Source organism: Vulpes vulpes, chromosome 13 (genome assembly GCF_048418805.1).
Source record: "Vulpes vulpes isolate BD-2025 chromosome 13, VulVul3, whole genome shotgun sequence".
Lineage (NCBI taxonomy): Eukaryota > Metazoa > Chordata > Mammalia > Carnivora > Canidae > Vulpes > Vulpes vulpes.
In genome coordinates, this window is record NC_132792.1 from 82,353,782 (window position 1) to 82,373,521 (window position 19,740).

General features: G+C 37.9%; 1 protein-coding gene across 4 annotated transcripts in view; it reads left to right on the top strand.

Annotated features, from left to right (window-relative positions):
* SPIRE1 (spire type actin nucleation factor 1) overlaps positions 1 to 19,740 on the top strand; it is a 206,069-nt gene that overhangs the window by 61,315 nt on the left and 125,014 nt on the right. For all 4 annotated transcript variants that reach the window (XM_072734854.1, XM_072734851.1, XM_072734852.1 and 1 more), the window contains exon 3: positions 18,785 to 19,018. In XM_072734854.1, the coding sequence (XP_072590955.1) occupies positions 18,785 to 19,018 (234 nt within the window). The remainder of the gene's footprint in view (positions 1 to 18,784; positions 19,019 to 19,740) is intronic.

The following is a 19,740-nucleotide window of genomic DNA, read 5'->3' on the forward strand; positions in this document are numbered from 1 at the left end:
AGTGAACAGGCTGAGTATGTTGATATATTTACATGGAAAAATCTTTTTTTTTTTTTTTTAGTTTATTTATTCTTTAATCTGTACACCCAACATGGGGTTTGAACCCATGACCCAAGACTGAGAGCCATATGCCTCTCCAACTGAGCCAGCTACATGCCTCTACCTGGAAAAATCTTAATGTGAAAATATTTAGTTTAATTTTCTATTTTCTCTGTTAAAATTAGGCAATTTTTGAAACAAACATGCATCAACTGATGAATAGATGAAAAAAATGTGCTGTATTCATACTATGTAACATTATTTGGGAATACAGAGAAATGAAGTACCAGTACATGCTACAGCATGGATGCCACCTGTAATAAGGCGTGCTAAGTGCTAGAAGCCAGTCACAAAAGATCACTTCTTGTATAACTCCATTTATTTGAAACATCCAGAATAGATAAATCTATAGAGACAGAAAGTAGGTTAATGGTTGTTTAGAAGAGAGGGAGAGGCTAGGTTTGGGGGAAAATGGAGTGACTACTGATGGGTATGGGGTTTCTTTTGGGGTGATGAAAATGTTCTAAAATTGTGGTCAAAGGGCAGCCCCAGTGGCTGAGCGGTTTAGCACCACCTGCGGCCCAGGGTGTGACCCTGGAGACCCGGGATCAAGTCCCACGTCAGGCTCCCTGCATGGAGCATGCTTCTTCCTCTGCCTGTGTCTCTGCCTCCTCTCTCTTTCTTTGTGTCTCTATGAATAAATAAATAAGTAAAAAATCTTTTAAAAAATAAAATAAATAAAATTGTGGTCATGGCTGCATAACTCTGGGAATATATTAAAAACCACCAAGTTGTGCACGTTAAATGGGTGAATTGTATGTGATTATATTCTAAGAAAGCTGTTAATTTTCTTAAAAAGGAAGCAATTTAAAGAATTCCTGACTTCAAAAAGCAGAAGAGAGAAAGTAGATCATTTACACAGAGCTGGATTCCCCCTAAGTCCATAGAAACCAATTCCAGTGCATGTTAGAGTGGCTCTTCTCCAATGCAGTGCACAGGGTCACTTTAGGATTTGTTACAATGTGGAGTCTCAGACCCTGCCTTGTAAATTCTTATTCAGCAGCCCTAGAAAGGGCTTGGGGCTCTCGACTTTTTAAAAGGCATCCTAATGAAGCAGGTGCTCTTTGAATCAGAAATTGAGAACTGCTCTGGTAGAGAGTTCTATTAGAATACTTTCCTAGGCCTGTTGATCCAACTTTATTTTTATTCAGTTGCTTTGGCTGCCTTATCAGTTCTAAGATAAATATTTAGTAATTTATTGAGTTCAGAATCACATTGAACCACCGTAGCATTGTCTTAATACAGACTGGGTAGCTGAAGCCAGAGAGATTATGTTTTTTCTTTAGAGTCTCACAGCTCCTATGTGGGAGAATTGGATTCCAGATATAGGTCTGCTTGTGCCCAGTCCAGTACTCTTTCCCACTTGGACACATCCTCTCTCAGAGTCTTATTTTATATGTGATGATCCTGACCTCTCCCATGACTGCCACAGACTTAGGTGCTGCCTACTTTTTAGGGTCTCTGCATATTCATGTGACTTTTAGGCTGTGTGACTTGGAGCAAATTACTTAACCCCTCTGTGCTTCAGTTTCTTTATCAGAAGAAAGTAGGGTAAGAATAATACCTAATGATAGAATTATTTTGAGAATTTAATGGTACCCATGCATTTTAAATACTTGGCACAGTCACTGAAATATAGTACATGTTCAGTAAATGTTAGCTGCCATTTCTAAGAAATTTTAATGAAAAACTGGATATAATGTCATGTTTGTGCATAAGGGGAAAGGTAATATCATGTTGGCTTAAAGAGGCAGTCTTTGAATTCCGTTTCCTGGGTTCACATCTTGCCTCCATTACTCATATGTTGCATAATCTTGGGAAGGTTGCTTTACATACCTGTGCCTAGTAGCTCATCTGTAAAATGGGGACAATTGTACCCACTTCATAAGATTCTTGTGAACCTTACGGGCAAAGGTATGAACATAGGTATGAGTCAAACCAAATTATTTGTGGGAATAATAGTTTAATGTTTTAGGATTATGGTGGCAAAATAACTGATTTGTGAAAATGATTCTTATGTTTTTGGTGAGTTAAGTGTTTTAGTACATTTTTTTGGTCTTTCCTGGAATGCTTGGGTGGCTCAGTGGTTGAGGGTCTGCTTTCAGCTCAGGGCGTGGTCCCAGACTCCTGGGATCAAGTCCCACATTGGGGTCCCCTGGAGGAGCCTGCTTCTCCCTCTGCCTGTGTTATTTCTGCCTCTCTCTGTGTCTCTCATGAATAAATAAAGTTTTAAAAAATTTTTTTGGTCTTTCCTCTATTTGTGTATGTGGGAAAGGTATGAATAGCTTTCAGCAAAGGACATAATTATCTGAATATTTTACTATGACATCTAAATTGCTGCCATTGTTGAAAGCCATCTATATGATGGTTCCTAGCTGTTCATTTCTCTGCTGTTCCTCTCTTGAAGTTTCTTTGTTGTTTAGTTTCTCTATGTTTTCCTTTTCTAATTAAAAATTATGCATGTTCTTTGAAGGGTGAAATGTTTTACTACTCCATATGTCACATACCAGCATGTGTGTGTGTATATTTTCCATTTGGGTTGCTCATATTTCATTCATCGTAATTTTGTTTTAATAAGTTTCTGAAGATATGTAAAAATTTCCTATTGTGACTAAGGATTTATTATTTTCACTTTGTCTTAATTACAAAGTGAAATCTGATTTTAAAATATTTGATTTTGATTATAATTTAAAATAATGATTTTGATTTGATTATAATTTTGAGGCTGTATTGTTTGGTGCATGCAAATTCATAATTTTTTGAAGTGTCCCTTTTTACTCTTTTAAATGCTGCTTTCCTTAAATTCTCATTTCTTTGGATACTAGCATTATTTGCTTTGTTCTGGCTTTCTTCTGACTTGTATTTTTCCTACATGTATGTTTCTATTCTTTTGTTTTAAAGCTTTCTGTGTTGTTTTAGGTGTATTTATGGTAAACAACATGTTGCTAGATTATTCTCCTTAATCTCATTTGAGAGTCTGTCTTTTAATAGGCATTCTTTACCTGTTGGTATTTATTATAATTTCTGATATATTTGGACTCATTTCTTCTTATTTTATGTTATCTATTAGTCATGTTTTGTTTTAGGTCCTCGTGCCTCCCGCCCTTTTTTTGCCTTTTTGAAAAATCACATAGGGCAGTACCATCCTGCTATTTTCTACATGGAAGTATTCAACTGAAATAGTAAAAAACCCTACCCCTTTCTTAGGAGCTGCATTCTCCAGTTGCAGTCCTCACCTGGCTATTCATTCTATCTGATCCCCTCCCCTCCATGAGGGCAGAGTCTAGATCATGCCTGTTTTTCTCACCACTGCACCCCCAGGTGTGGTACCTGGTATATAGGTGCTCAATGAACACTTAATTGAATGAATCAAAGAGTGATAGGTGATTTTAAGAATCGCCTAGGTAGCTTTCAAATATACTGATACTTGGCCCCATACTTTGGAGATTTTGATTTAATAGGTCTGATGTGGAGCCTAGCTACATATATTAAGAAACAAACAAAAAATTCCCCCAGATAATGTAGATTATCAGCTAGATTTGCAAAAATTTGAACTGAGACTTTTCCTCTTTGAGACAGCTTTTCTACTTTTAAACAACTTGTGGCTCTCCTGATACAATTAATAATTGTGAAGAGAAACATTGATCATTGGGTAATCTGTTTATCTGCTCAGTTGAGGTGCGGCCACAGTTTCCCCTAAAACAAAGAAACCTACCACAATTTCAGCTCCTAATTTATCTACTTATTTACTTTATTTTTACTTTTTATTTTTGGGGGAGGGGGAGAGCCAAAGGGAGAGGGAGAGAGAATCATAAGCTGGTTCCATGCCCTGTGTAGAGTCTGGTGTGGGGCTTAAACTCACTACCCTGAGATCATGACCTGAGCCAAAATCAAGAGTCATATGCTTAACTGACTGAGCCACCCAGGCACCCCATCTATTTATTTATCCATGAAGTTGAGCTAGAGGATAGCTGGTCCTCACTGTTTGGGTAACCCCAAAGAGCAGTGTAAATTTCTTTTTTCTCAAATAATTTTTAAGCTTCCCTGTATCTGTTTCATGTGTTCTACAGGAGATCTTTTAACTGTGCCTTTACATCAATAAAATCAGTCACTGGAAACATATAGCCAAAGGATTAAAACATGGAATGAATGGTTGGACTAGAGAGCTTATATTAGCCTTTTTTTCTATTTTTACGGTATTAATTCTCTTAGTCAACATTTATCATGGTTTATGTTATATAATATTGACTGGAACACCAAGGACCTGATTTTGACTTTGGTTTATTGTATTTTACTCATGATGCTGTTTTATTTGCATTGATTCATCTGTGCATTAGGAAGTTAATTTACCTTCAAGGAGCAAACTTCATGGGAATGTGAACCTTTTAGGGTTGCAGACAACTGTTAATGAAACCTATGATTGAAAAAGTAGTTCATCAAGTTCCTTGTCTGTATTTGAAACTAAGCATTTAGAACATTAGTCTCTCATAATGAATTTTGATTCAGTAGATAGAGTTAAGGAAAAATGTTAGTGGGGAAGGTATTCTCAGATTTGATCAGGACAATTTTTAAAAGCGTGGTTTTTAAATTTTTTTTATTTTCACCTTTTAATCTTGGTTATTTACCATCAGTGCTTTGGTTTTCCAGTTTTCAAAATGGAAATTATACTTTGTACAGTATGGAACCTTAATTAATGGTTACCAGTCAACTCAGATGAAAGTTACTTTAGTTCAGAGTAGTATAGTAATAATATTTTAAATAAGTAGTTTGAGAACTTTCAGTGGAAATGATCAATGACTTAAATGTCATGATTATTTTGTGCTCTTTTGATGACATGGGACATGTTTCCCATTCTCAGGGATTCCTGATCTCACTTGTGAGTTATTCTCAAATCCCTCTCTTTCTTACTTAGCTCGGAAACCCAGTGAAATATTCGTAGTTCAGCAGGCATTTATGGTTTACCTGCCATGTGCAATACATCATGCTAGGCACAGGAGAGAGACCTAATGAAACAGTCTTTATCCTAGAGGATAAATAGAAGAATCATCTGGAAATAAGAAAAATGAAGTTTTTCCCTTCAGAAAACTCTCCCATTTTCCTTGCTCTCTTATCTTTTCCAGATCTACTCTTTTTTAAAAAACATTTATTTATTTTAGAGAGAGAATGAGTAGGGGGAGGGGCAGGGCAAGAGGGAGAGGGAGAATCTCAAGCAGACTTCCCACTGATCTCAGAGCCCATCATGGGACTTAATCGACAACCCTGAGATGATGACCTGCACTGAAATCAAGAGTTGGGTGCTCAACCGACTGAGCCACCCAGGTGTCCCCTTTTTTAAAAGTTTTTTTTCTTTAAAGTAATCTCTACACCCATTGTGGGGCTAAAACTTAGACTGAGTCAGCTGGTTGTCCCCAGATCTATCCTGATAGTAACAGTGTTAATACCTTAAAACTATATAGTACTCTCATATAAACTGTGTCAGCCGAAGGTTACAATAGGGCTTGATCCCTTTATTGGACAGCATACATGAGACTGTTAAAATTTTAAGTGTTCAACAGTGTCTTTTAGATACTCCCATATACCACATTTAAGTGACTGTAAAGAGAAGGTTATATAGGTTGCAGCGTGGTCTACCTAAAAGGGCTGACAAGACCCCGAGGCGTGAATCACTGTAAGGTTGTTAGAGCACATCTGGAAGGCAGGATTTTAGAGGATGAAGCTAGAGAGGTGTGTGGCCCAGGTCATAAGGGACCTTGTGTGCACAGAGGAGTTTGCAGATCTTCTGGTGGCTCACTAAATTTTAGTCTGCCTCAGGGCACATAGAAAGTACACTAGCGGGATCCCTGGGTGGCGCAGCGGTTTGGCGCCTGCCTTTGGCCCAGGGCGCGATCCTGGAGACCCGGGATCGAATCCCACGTCGGGCTCCGGGTGTATGGAGCCTGCTTCTCCCTCTGCCTGTGTCTCTGCCTCTCTCTCTCTCTCTCTCTCTCTGTGACTATCATTAAAAAATAAAAAAAAAAAAAAAAAAAAAAAGAAAGTACACTAGCATGTTCCTGTCAGTTTACCCATATTTGACTAAATCCCCCTCATACAGTATTGCTGTTTTTGAAGACAAAGATTTGAATATAATATTCGTTAATATTTTTATAGCTTTATTGAGATACAGTTCACATAACATATAAGTTGTCCATTTGAAGTGGTTTTTATTATCTTCAGAATTGTGCAATTGTCACCACAATCAATTTTGGAATATTTATTTCACTCCAGAAAGAATTCCTATACCCCTTTGCAGTTGTTTCTCATTTCCCCCAATGTCCCTGGCCCTTGGCAACCAGTAAGCTACTTTCTGTCTTTGTAATGTGTCAGTTCTGGACATTTCATATAAATAGAACTATATAGTATATTACCCTTTGTGTCTGGCTTCTTTCATTCGGTATAGTGCTTTCAAGGTTCATTCATGTTGTAGGCTGTGTCAGTGCTTCATTCCTCTTAGTGGCTGAATCATATTCTTCTGTATGGCTATATCCCATTTTTGTTTTTCTGTTCATCGGGTGATGAACATTTGGGCCAGTAGTGTATTTTATCTTGTTTATAATAAAACTAGTATTGTAAATTGCTTAGGAAGTTACCATGTTATAATGAAAAATATAAATAGGTTTATTCTGATTTTTAATTGAAGAAATAAAGGCTTGATCTGTTTTCTAGACCTTCACTTCCTATTTAATGTAAATGAAGCAGTCAAGTACATGCTATTGGAAAATAAATGTAAATAAGCCTTATTCTCCTATAAAAATCATGATGCCTAGATTTTGTTTGAATATTACTACAGATTTTGCTTACATCACCTTTTTATATCATAATCAACAGAGATTTGTAGCATCTCACATGTGGTGTAGTTGTGGATTCACACTGTCCTCATTGCTTATTGTCCAGTTCTAGTTAAAAATGAATTTGTGTGTGAAACGAAATTAAAGCTCATGATCGTTAATGGAAATTTGTGATAGCTCTGTCACTTCTGCAGCAGTAACAGTCCCTGTGGGCTGCCACTTAGTCCTAGGGGCTTGACTGGGTTGGTGTGCACACCCTGTTAAACCAGGTGTAACTTTCTCTCTGACTGAAGAAAGCATTTCTACATGTGCCCAGGAGTTATGGGGAAGTCCTTAATGTAGTGTACTCATGTTCCTAAAAAGTACTGAAGGGTTTTAGCAAGAGAGGGACATAGTACAATTTAGGTTTTTAAATGGACCACATTCTTGATGGCAGGGAAACTGTCAAACCTTTCCTCTTTGTTCATCCCTACAACACCTACTTCTTCCTCAGCTGCACCTGTGCTTTTTTCACTCAAGAAAGTAGAAGCAATCTGAATAGAACTGCCACATTCTCTCACTATCCAGTCTGCCTCCCTGCATCTGTACCAAACACCTATTAAGGGTATTATTTCAGAAATAGGAAGAAACATTTCTGTCCTGTACCACTACCTCCATGTCCTCTTGTCATGTTTCCACAGACTCCATCAGAGCTTCTCTTGTCAAGGTCATCAGTCAAACAGGAAGAAAATTAGAGCAATGTGGAATCCAGAAAAGATTAAAAAACAAAACAAAACATGATCAGCTCTGTCAAATGCTTGTGACAAGTGGATTCAAAGCTTTGATAATTCAAGCAAGCTATTTCCTGTGCTCAGGGCTCTGAACAGAGTGGTAATGTGAAGGAGAGTTGTGGTTCTAAAGGAATTCTATAAATTGATCCCTTTCTTTCTTTCTGGAAACCTCAGTAACCCCTACAGAGAAGAGAAATCAGGGCTTTCTGAATGTTGCTGAGTCATAGCACTTCCTAAGACACTGAGCAACCCCAATCAGACTTTACTGTGGTAAACTACACACAGTGAAAAATTTTAACCATTTTAACTGGACAGATCAGTGTCATTATATTCACAAAGTTGTGCAGCCATCACCACTGTTTGACCTTTTTCCTCAGCCCACATGGAAACTCTGAACTCACTATGTAATGGCTCCCATTCCCCCTTCCCCAGTTTCCTGCTGACCTCTAACCTACTTTCTTTCTCTAGGAATTTACCTTTTGTAGATACTCCATGTAAGTGGAAATCACAATATTTGTGTTTGTGTGTCTGGTTTATTTAGCATGTTTTTATGGTTTATCCATGTTGCAGCGTATATCAGAATCTCACTCCTTTTAAAGTCTAAACAGTTTCATTGAATGTATAGCTTCAGTCAATTTAGAGTAAGTTTTATTAACTATTCCATATGTGTATGAATAAAGTTTTTCCCTCTCCATAGTAGAAAATCGCTGTCTTACTCCTAGCTGGTTAGATTTGATTGTACTTGTAATTTTGCATATGTGTGTGTATGGGTTTTTCCCCTCTCCTGAAAGTTCTTAGGGTCTAAGATTTTTGTTTTTTTAGTTGGGAACCGGTTCCAAAATTGAATGTCCTAACAAAAAAGGGCAGTTAACCTCTGTAATTCTTCAGCCATGACATTTCCATTAAGCAAAAGGCTATATTTATAGCCTTTGTATTCTCTTTTGGTATTCCAATTCTACAGTTTCTTATTTTTGTAGATGTCAGTATTGGAAAGGGCTTTAGTTGGTTTTTCTTGAAGAGGCTTAGGCCCATGGAGATTAAGTGACCAACCTAGGGTCACACATCACATAATGAACAAATTCCATCTCATGACCACTGTTCCTATATTCTCTTCACAATGAAAATAACTTGGTTCAACTCTTTTTAAAAATTGACTTTGTGGTGTAACTTAAATATAACAAAAGCAGATATTATAAGTGTCCAGTTTAATGAGTTTTAACAGATTTGTACCCTCCTATAACCACCCCCCAATCATTTTATCACTCCAGAAACTCCCTCTAGTCAGTCCCCCCTATATGACATGTGCCCCCTCCCTGGCTCCTCAAATCTCTGGCAACCTTTTTACTTTCTCTGTAGTTTTGCCTTCCCCAGAATATCATAGCATTATATAGTCCTTACCTTTTTCAGGTTGGTTTCTTTTACTTAGCAACATACTTTTAAGGTTCCTCCATATCTTTTCATAGTTTGATAGCTCATTTATTTTTATCTGTGAATAATATCCCATTGTATGGATGTACCACCATTTATTTACCCATTCACCTATTAAAGAACATCTTGCTTGTTTCCAAGTTTTGGCAATTATCAATAAAGTCACTGTAAAAGTTTGTGTGCAGGTTTTGTGTGGACATAAGTTTTCAACTTATTTGGATAAATACCAAGGAACACAATTGCTTGGTTTTATGGTAAGAATATATTCAGTTGTGTGAGAAACTGCCAAAATGTCTTCTGCAGTGGCTGAATCATTTTGCATTCTCACCAGAGTTCCTGTTGTTCCACATCCTCACCAGCATTTGATGATGTCAGTGTTTTGAAATTTATTCTAGTAGGTGTGTAGTGGGATCTTATTATTGTTTTAACTTGCAATTCCCTAATGTTGGGCATCTTTTCTTATGTTATTTGCTATCTATATATCTTCTTTGATGAGGTGTCTATTCTAATCATTTGTTCCTTGGGTTCATTTTTATATCGAATTTTAAGAGTTCTTTGTATATTTTGGATACCAGTCCTTTATCCAGATATGTGTTTAGCAGACATTTTCTCCCAGCTTGGGGTTTGTGTCATTCTCTGAATGGTGCCTTTCATGGAGCAGAACTTTTTAATTATAATGAAGTTCATTTTATTGATTTTTTCTTTCATGGATTGTGCTTTGGTGTTATATTTTTAAAATTGCCAAGCCCAAGATCACCTGGTTTTTCTCCTATGTTTTCTTCTAGTTTTGTAATTGTGCACTTTACTTTCAGGCTTATGATCCCTTTTGAGTTAATTTTGGAAAAGTTGTAAGGTCTATATAGATTTATATTTTTGCATGTGGATGTCCAACATTCTAGCACCATTTGAAGAAAAGACTGTCCTCTCTCCATTGAATTGCCTTTGCTCCTTTGTCAAAGTTCAGTTGACTGTATTTTTTGTGAGTTTATTTCTAGGCTTTATTCTGTTTCATTGATCTGTTTGTATTCTTTTGCCAATACCACATTGTATTGATTACTGTGTCATGATATCCTTTAAAAATAAAATATGATCATATCATCCTATTCTCCAAATCACTTCAGTGCCTTGCGTTTGCTTTTATGTGATGAAGATTCAGGTCCTTCAGATAGCTCATGTAAAGCCTCCCTCCCCATCTCTTAGACTTTTCTTAGCCCTTCCTTTGGTCATTAAGATTTTGTTTCCCAATCATTCCTTTTTATTCTTGACCTCCAGGCTTTTATACTCACTGTTTCCTCTCTAGAATTCTACTCTAACTCCCTCTTCTGATTAGCTCTATTTGCCTTTCAGGTCTCCATTTAAAATTTATAGCCTTAACAAGGGCTTCCCAAATCTCCAAACTAGAATAGGGCTCCCTATTATACACTCTTATAACTCCCTCTCTTCTTTATTATAATGTTTAGCACAACTGTAGGATTTATTTGTATGATTTATCTGTTGATTTATCTGTTTTCTCTGAAAATCTCTGTGAAGGCCAGAGATCTCTTAGAGGTGTTTTTTCATTGTTCCATTTCCATTGCTATATACACTGCTCTTGATAAATACTTGTTAACTGAATTCATGAGTGAAGGGAAGGGAACTGTGTACAGTGGACATTAGCTAGATTCACTAATGGAAAAAGTGCTTTATTTGGGTAGATTTTACTAGATGTGAGGCTGCCACAGTTTGTATTTAGAGACTGCAGCAGGAAATCATACTAAATCTTTTATATTTGTGTTTAGCAAAGATTTTAAATTACATACTCTGTGTAAAGCAAAATGCTAGGTATTGTAGCAAATACCAGAAAGAATCATAACTCATCCCTGTCTTAAAGAAGTTTACATTCTAGTAAAGGAGACAAACAGACTCAAATATTTTTAGGAAGTACAAGTCAACATGAAGAGGGGCCAGATAAAGTGAATTAGTGTGGCAAGGGGAAGACTGCATGTGGGTTCAGTGGGCTTACATCAATCTTGAGTCTTTACACGAAACACTGGTGTTGGTGGGTGTGCTGTTCTCGTGAGGCTACCCTCAGTGATGGCATGGCTGGGCCTGAATGCCAGAGAACACTCAGTTTCATTCATGTTGTCTCTGTACCCCAAAGCTGTGGGGCTTTGGGGCCACTTATCACTAACTGGGACGGTAATTGGTCATGATGTAGTAATCTTTAATTCTGAAATGTGTGGTTTTATTGAATACCTTCTTTTCTCCACTCTTTATCAGCTGGTTAGGCTTAAGAACCACAGCCTTCTGGTGTGCTTCACTTATTCCATTTAACTTTAAGGTTTTATGCTGTAATTCCTATTCTCTTTATTGAATGTTAGAGTCTCTGGAAGTGTCTGGGGCAGGGGGTGTGGTGCCAATGTGACAGGACATGAACGATGATTTTTCAGCTGCCTGGAGCCTGGTAGTTCAGATGAATATTTTAGATCTGACACTGCTATTTCCAATGGGTTTTCTTAACATTTCCAGAGGTTTTGGCAAGTGAATTTCTAAAATAAATATAAGTAAGTATATGTCTAGGCAAGCTAGTGTGTCTGGGTGCAGTTATGCTTTGATTATTGTTCTACTCCATAGCTCAAGACTATCTGAAGAACCAGGTTTATGTTTTAGTGGAAGGTTAGAAGTTCCATCAGGCCATGGAGGTAATGAGTCACCTGGTGTACATGTCAGTCTAATAATGCCCACCCTTGTTTTGTTGTGTTCCCAAAAGGTTTGGTTAAATATAGAACTATTTTATGGTTCAGTTTTAAATTAGGAAAGGTGAAGAGATTTAGAATATTTAAACCAGGTTAGACATAGTTTATCCTTGAGCTAGGAGACCTTCAAGACAATTTCAGAGGCTCTTCAGGGCTGGATCACCACTATAGTGGACTGTTGGAATGAGAAGGATTGAAGGAACAGGTATTTTTGCCTATGGCCATAAATTCCATATCCAGCATTCAACAATACAAGTATGAATGGAAGACATTTATAGTTTCATTCATATATTCATTAACTGTTAAGTCTTTGCTGTTTCTAAAATAACATAAAAACAAAGGTGAATCATAGAGGATTTTGCTTTCAAGGAGCTTAATCTTTTTGAGGAATTAACGTATGTATATTATTAACTATAATCCAAGTTAAAAAGTGAAATGTACCACATAAAGATACAAGTGAATGTCATGGCCATTTTGAAGGAAAAAAATGATTGTTTTCCTCAAGAATAGTGGGTAGAGACTGTAATGTAATATAACAGCTGGCAGCTGTTAATCAGGGTCAGCAAGTCATTATGGGAGAGATTCCTCTGAGCAGGGAGATGGAAAATAGATAAAAAGCCCACTAAATTCTTACTTGACATGTATCAGCAGAAGAGTTCTAGGTTAAGTAAGCAAAAGTCTAACTTGAATTATAAAAACACAGTCATGACACCCCTGTCAGTTCTCAGACTTGAGCCATATACAGACTCAGAACCCCTTTAAGGAAGGAGAGTCCATGTCCTTCCTGTTGAGGAAGGACCCCTCTACACTGCCAAAAATTTACATTGTTAATTTTTCTTTATTAAAGAAATCCCCCAAATTGTAGCAAATACCAGAAAGAATCATAACTCATCCCTGTCTTAAAGAAGTTTACATTCTAGTAAAGGAGACAAACAGACTCAAATATTTTTGGGAAGTACAAGTCAACCTGAAGAGGGGCCAGATAAAGTGAATTAGTGTGGCAAGGGGAAGACTGCATGTGGGTTCAGTGGGCTTACATCAATCTTGAGTCTTTACACGAAACACTGGTGTTTTGGGGGGGTATAACATCCCCCCCAAAGGGGATGCACTGCACTGCGGAAAGGAATTAATCAGATTATTTGGGAACTACTGGATGTTGGCTTTGAACTGACACTGATTCTGACAGACCCAAAACATCACAGTGGTCCAGCTTACAGAGGTCAGGTGATCAGTGGGATTGTAGTTCAGGTCCATCTCACAGAGAGGCCAGTACATTTATCAACTCATCCCAAATCTAGTTATTCTCTAATTCTGAAATACATAATTGGAATAGGCATACTCAGCAGTTGTCAGAATCCCCACATTCATTCCCTGACCAATGAGGTAAAGGCTATTTTGGTGGGGAACACCAGGTAGAAGCTATTAGAACTGCCTCTACCTAGGACAATAGTACATCAAAAGCAATAGCACATTTCTAGAGGGGTTACAGAGACTAGTGCCACCATCAAGGACTTGAAAAAAGTAGGAAAGTTGATCCCACATTTCTAATCAGCCTGCTTCTTTGGCTTGTGCAGAAGACGTTGATCATGGAGAATGACATTATATTACTATGAGCTTAACCAGATTCTGGCTTCAATTGCAGCTGCTTACCAGATGTGGCTTCATTGCTTGAGTCAGTTAAGACATCCCCTGATACCTAGTATGCAGCTGTTACCTGACAAATGCTTTTTCTCTATACCTGTCAGTAAGATCACCAGAAGCAGTTTGCTATTACCTGGCAAGGCCAACAGTACACCTTCACTGTCCTACCTCAGGGGTGTGTCGACTTTCCAGACCTGTGTCATAATTTAGTTCACAGAGCTCTTGATTGCCTTTTTCTTCCATAAGATATCACAGTCATCCATTACATTGATGACATTATGCTATTGGACCTAGTGAGTGAGAAATAGCAACTACTCTAAACTTATTGATAAAACATTTGTGTTAGAAAGTAGGAAATAAATCTGACAAAAATTCAGGGGACTTCCACCTCAGTGTAATTTCTACAGTCCAGTAGTGTGGTTCATATGGAGACATCCTTTCTAAGGTGAAGGATAAGTTTTTACGTCAGTTTCCACTCCCACCACAAAAAAAAAAAAAAAAAAAAAAAAAAGACACAGTGACTAGTAGCTTCATTATATTTTGGAGGCAACATATTCCTGCAAATATATTGTATCACTCTGGCCCATACAGAATGACCCAGAAAGTTAATAGTTTTGAGTAGGACCCAGAATAAAAGAAGTCTCTGCAACAAGTCCAGGTTGCTATGCAAACTGCTCTGTCACTTGGGCCATGTGATCCATTAAATCCAATAGTGTTTGAATTGGCGGTGGATAGAGATGCTGTTTGGAGCTTTTGGCAGGTCCAGTAGGCAAAGCACAGTGCAGGCCTTTAGGATTTTGAAGCAAAGCCCTCCCATTCTTTTGAGAAACAATTCTTGGCCTGCTTCTGGGCCATAGTACAGACTGAACACTTAACCGTAGGCCACTTAATCATAGGCCACCAAATTACCATGTGACCTGATTTGCCCATCATAAACTGGGTATTATCTGACCCTTTAAGCCATGAATTTGGGTCGGTATAACAGCACTGCATCATTTAGAATGGTATATATGTGATTGGGTGCAAGTAGACCCTGAAAGCACTGCCCAGATGCACTTCTGCTCACTCCCTTCTCTTTCCTAATCTGTATCTATTTGCCTTGTGGGGAGTTCTACAGTCAGTTGGCAGAAGTGAAGACTTGGGCCTTGTTTACAGATGGTTCTGCATATGCAGGTGCCATCTAAAAGTGGCAAGCTGCAGCATGTAGCACCTTTCAGAGATGAAGGAGAGTGCTGAAGAAATCTTCCCAGTGGGCAGAACTTTGAAGAATACACCTGGTTGCACTTGTTTGGAGAGAATGATTGGAACATTGGTGACAAGGAAATCTGGGGAAGAGATATGTGAATAGACTTCTCGGGGAGGGAGGGAGTGAAGATATTTGTGTTTCAGGTAAATGGTCACCAAGGAGTGACCTCAGTGGAGAAGGACTTTAATATTCAAGTGAATGGGATGACCTGTTCTGTGGACACCAGTCAGCCTCCTTTCCCAGCTACCTTGTCATCACACAGTGAGCTTAGGAACATGGCTACAGCAGCATGGGTGGAGATTTTAAATGCAGGGGCTTATCAACATAGATTTCCATTCACCAAAGTTGACTTAGCTTTAGCCATTGCTGAGGATCCAGTCTACCATCAAGCAGAGACTAACACTAAATCCCCAATATGGCATTGTTTCCCTCGGTGATCAGCTAGTTACCCATTGGCAGGTTGATTATATTGGACTGCTTTCATCATTGAAGGGTCAGCATTTTGATCTTACTAGAAGAGTTACTTACCCTTGATATGGATTTGCCTTCACTGCATGCAGTACTTCTGCCAAAACTACCATCCATGGATTTACAGAATGCCTTATTCACCATCATGGCATTCCACAGAGCATTACTTCTGATCAGGGAACTCAGTAGGAAAAAGTATAGCAATGGGCCAGTGCCCATGGAATTCACTGTTCTATGTTTCCCACTGTCCTGAAGCAGAAGACTTTATAGGATAGTAGACATTAAGGAGGCTAAGGAGATGTGTATGAGTGCCAAATTCACAGTAAACTTGTGATTGTTAATTATATGTGCCATCTTTTATAATTTTTTTGAGTATAGTTGGCACACAATGTTACATTAGTTTCAGGTGTACAGCATAGTGATTCCACAAGTATATACATTATGCTCTGCCTTTAAAAAAATTTTATTTCAGAGAGCTTAAGTTGAGGGCAGGAGCCCAGAAGCATGGGGAGAAGCAGACTTCCCCCTGAGCAGGGAGGCCGATGCTTAAATGACTGACCCACCCCAGACGCCCCTGTGCTGTGCCCTTTATATAACTTATTCACTCCATAACTGGAAGACTTTATCCCTCATTCCCTTTCACCCATTGTGTCTATCCCCCAATCCCTCTCTCCTCTGGCAACCACCAATTTGTTCTCTGTATTCATTTGTTTTGTTTTTTAGAGTGCACGTATATGTGCATTCACACCGTATTTGTCTTTCTCAGTCTAATTTATTTCACTTAGCTTATTAATACCCTCTAGGTCCATCCATGTTGTTGCAATGGCAAGAAGTCATCCTTTTTTATGACTGTTATATGTGTGTGTGTGTGTGTGTGTGTGTGTGTGTGTGTGTGTATGCATGTGTGTGTGTGTGTATGGATGGATGTCTGTCTCTCTATATCTCAACACACCTTTCTATCATTGGACTCTTAGGTTGCTTCCATATCTTGGCTATTGTACATAACTCTGTAATAAACAAAGTGGTACATATATCCTTTCAAATTAGTGTTTTTATTTTCTTTGGGTAACTATGCAGTAGTGGTATAACTGGATTGTATGGTAATTCTATTTTTAATTTTTTGACGAGCCTCCGCAATGGGTATACCAGTTTACACTCTACCAACAGTGCATGAGAGTTCCTTTTTCTCTATATCCTCGCCAACACTTATAATTTCTTGTCTTTTTGATTTTAGCCATTCTGACAGATGTGAGGTGATACCTCCTTGTGGGTTTGATTTGCATTTCTCTGATGATTAGTGATACTGAGCACTTTTTTCATGTATCCGTTGGTCATCTGTATGTCTTCTTTGGAAAAATGTTTATTCAGGTCTTCTGCCCTTTTTTTGATGTGGAGTTGTATAAGTTCTTTATATATTTTGAATATTAACCCCTTATTGGGGATGCCTGGGTGGCTCAGGGTTTGGGTGTCTGCCTTCGGCTCATGGCGTGATCCTGGCATACCGGGAGCAAGTTCCTTATTGGGCTCCTTGCATGGAGTCTGCTTCTCCCTCTGCCTATATCTCTCCCTTTCTTTCTCTGTGCCTCATGAATAAAGAAATACAATCTTAAAAAAAAAAGTCTGAGCCTCAACCCCTTATTGGATATATATCCAATATATATATTTGCAAATATCTAGTATCTAAATAGGTTGTCTTTTTGTTTTGTTGTTTCCTTCATTGTGCAAAAGCTTTTATTTTGATACAGTGTCCTGATTGTTTGCCTTCAACTTTGAAAATAGGAATCAGAGTTCTACGTCAGACCATACAAACCAATGAAAATATTCTGTATGTTCAGTGAAAAGTAGTAAAAACCTGTATTGTTTAAAAACCAGAGATTGGGGACACCTGGGTGGCTCAGTGTTTTGAGTGTCTGCCTTAGGCTCCAGGCATGATCCCGGAATCCCCGGAACAAGCCCTGCATCAGGTTCCCTGCTGGGAGCCTGCTTCTCCCTCTGCCAATGTCTCTGCCTCTCTCTGTGTGTCTCTCATGAATAAATAAATAAATCTTGGGGAAAATTTTGAATTAATTTACATTTAAATTAGTTTAAGTTTTAAGTCTTATATTCATTTTGAAACTTTGCTGAGAAAATATTATTCCACTTGATAGGTAGATTTCAGATTTTGTGGAGATTTATTGAGTGAATGCCCTGAATGCTTTTAAGGAGTGAAGTATATATGATGACAATGACTGTATTGTGTTTATAACTCATCTTTAAAGCTTGTGACTTTTCCTTTTCTTTGATACCACCTAAACAACTTTTTAAAAAAGACAGCATTGATGATGGCTACCAGTGGGATACAGAAAAGGATAGATCTGTTTGTTCATGGGGGGCGGGAGGGGGGGTGGTAGCTGGATAAACTAATCACTAATCATTGATACTCATTTTACAGATAAGAGAAATCAAGACTAAAATAAAAAATTTGCCCTAAGTCAGATGGTTAGTGGTAAAAGTTGGGATTTAATCTTAAATGGTTATTGGTAAAAGTCAGCATTTATTTTTTTTAAGATTTTATTTATTTATTTGAGAGAGAGATAGCAAGAGAGCCGGGAGGGAGGTGCCAAGAGGGAGGGAGAAACAGCTTCCCCAGGGATCACGACCTGAGCTGAAGGCAGACACTTAAACAACTGAATCACTCAGGTGCCCCAAAGGTCAGCATTTAATCCTAAATATTTGGCTTCGTTGCCTGTGTCCTTCCCCACAAAATAGCTAAGGTGAGATGAGCCATTAACATTGCAAAATAAAACAGAAGGGTTGGTTATATGTGATTTTTTCTAAGAAGAAAAGAAAGGCTCTGCTGAGGAATAAAATAGAATTCCATATACTGGCAAAAGTCTAGAGCTTTTGTGAGGGTGCTATTAGACAGTGGAGTCTACCCAATATTCCTAAATCAGGTTCATATTTCGAGAAGTAATATTGATGGAGGTGTGGGGGTAGGGTTGACTATTTGTGGACTACATTGAAATCAGAGTTTGAAAAAGTCTTCAGATGAGAGATATGTTATAATAATTAATTGGAACTCAGCAATATGTATATGGATGTATATAGATTTTTTAGTTTGTTTAAGCTTCGTTAACTGCTACTAATATTTGAGCTTTCAGTCTCTCAGATCCCTAGTATTTCTATGAAATAGACTTTATAAACACTGGTGTAAGAGTGCTGGAAGAATACGTTCTTTGATAGCTCTATCTTATCTCAGAAATATCTTTTGGAAATGTGGAAAATCAACCTGGTTAGTATTTTATGTGAATGGATAATGTCAGTTTTGGTGTATAGTATAAATATAAGAAAACAAAAATAGTTTGTGTATTGTTTTACCCTGGATTGAAGAAATCACACAAAATATCCATCTGGGATTTGCTTTTTTTAATGCGTAGATGAGACTTTTAAATATCTTCTCAAGTCTAATTTGTCACCTGTTTCTGAAATGGAATAGATCAAACCTAGCTTAAATGTCATATCAACTATTTTATGCCTTACAGTTAGTTCTGTAAAGCTGTTATCTCCATTAATAACCTTCCTTACTGTCCCTAGGTTATTGAATCTCTGGGAATTGTTATTTATAAAGCACTGGACTATGGTTTGAAGGAGAATGAAGAAAGGGAGTTAAGCCCCCCACTGGAGCAGCTAATTGATCACATGGCCAATACAGTAGAAGCTGATGGGAGCAATGATGAAGGCTATGGGGCTGCCGATGAAGGTCTGGAAGATGAAGAAGATGAAAAGAGAAAAGTCTCAGCCGTCCAATCATACAGAGATGTCATGAAGGTAAAGGGACAATTTACACAGTACTTGTTTTTTTAAGAGTTGTTATTTCACTTTAGACTTGTAACTGTAGTGAAAAACTGGTGGTTACCTGAGGAGGAGGTAGGTGAGGGATGGGGTGTAATAGGTGATGGGAATTAAGAAGGGCACATGTGGGCAGCCCAGGTGGCTCAGCGGTTTAGCACTGCCTTCGGCCCGGGGCGTGATCCTGCATGGACCCTTGCTTCTTCCTCTGCCTGTGTCTCTGCCTCTCTCTCTCTCTCTCTCTCTCTCTCTCTCTGTGTCTTTCATGAATAAACAAATAAATAAAATATTTTTTTTAAAAAAGGGTACGTGTTGAGATGAGCACTGGGTGTTGTATGAAGTGTTGAATCACTAAATTATACACCTAAAACTAATATTACACTGTATGTTAACTAGAATTTAAATAGAACTTTTTTAAAAAGCATATGAGAAAAAATAAGTTGTAAACTGGAAAAAAAGAAGTGAATGGGAATACAGCATTTGATAATAGTTCATAGATCTTCAGCTACTAGTGAAAGGAATAAGGAACTAAAATACTCTTGGTTTTGTGATTTGTTCATAGTCCCAATATGGCCTTTTATGATTGAATTATAGCTCAAAAAACCACTTTTAGATATAATATACTACTTAATATTACATGTAATACACCAACTTAACTGCACATTGTATCTTCAGTTGACTTCTGCATTTTCCTTTTTATA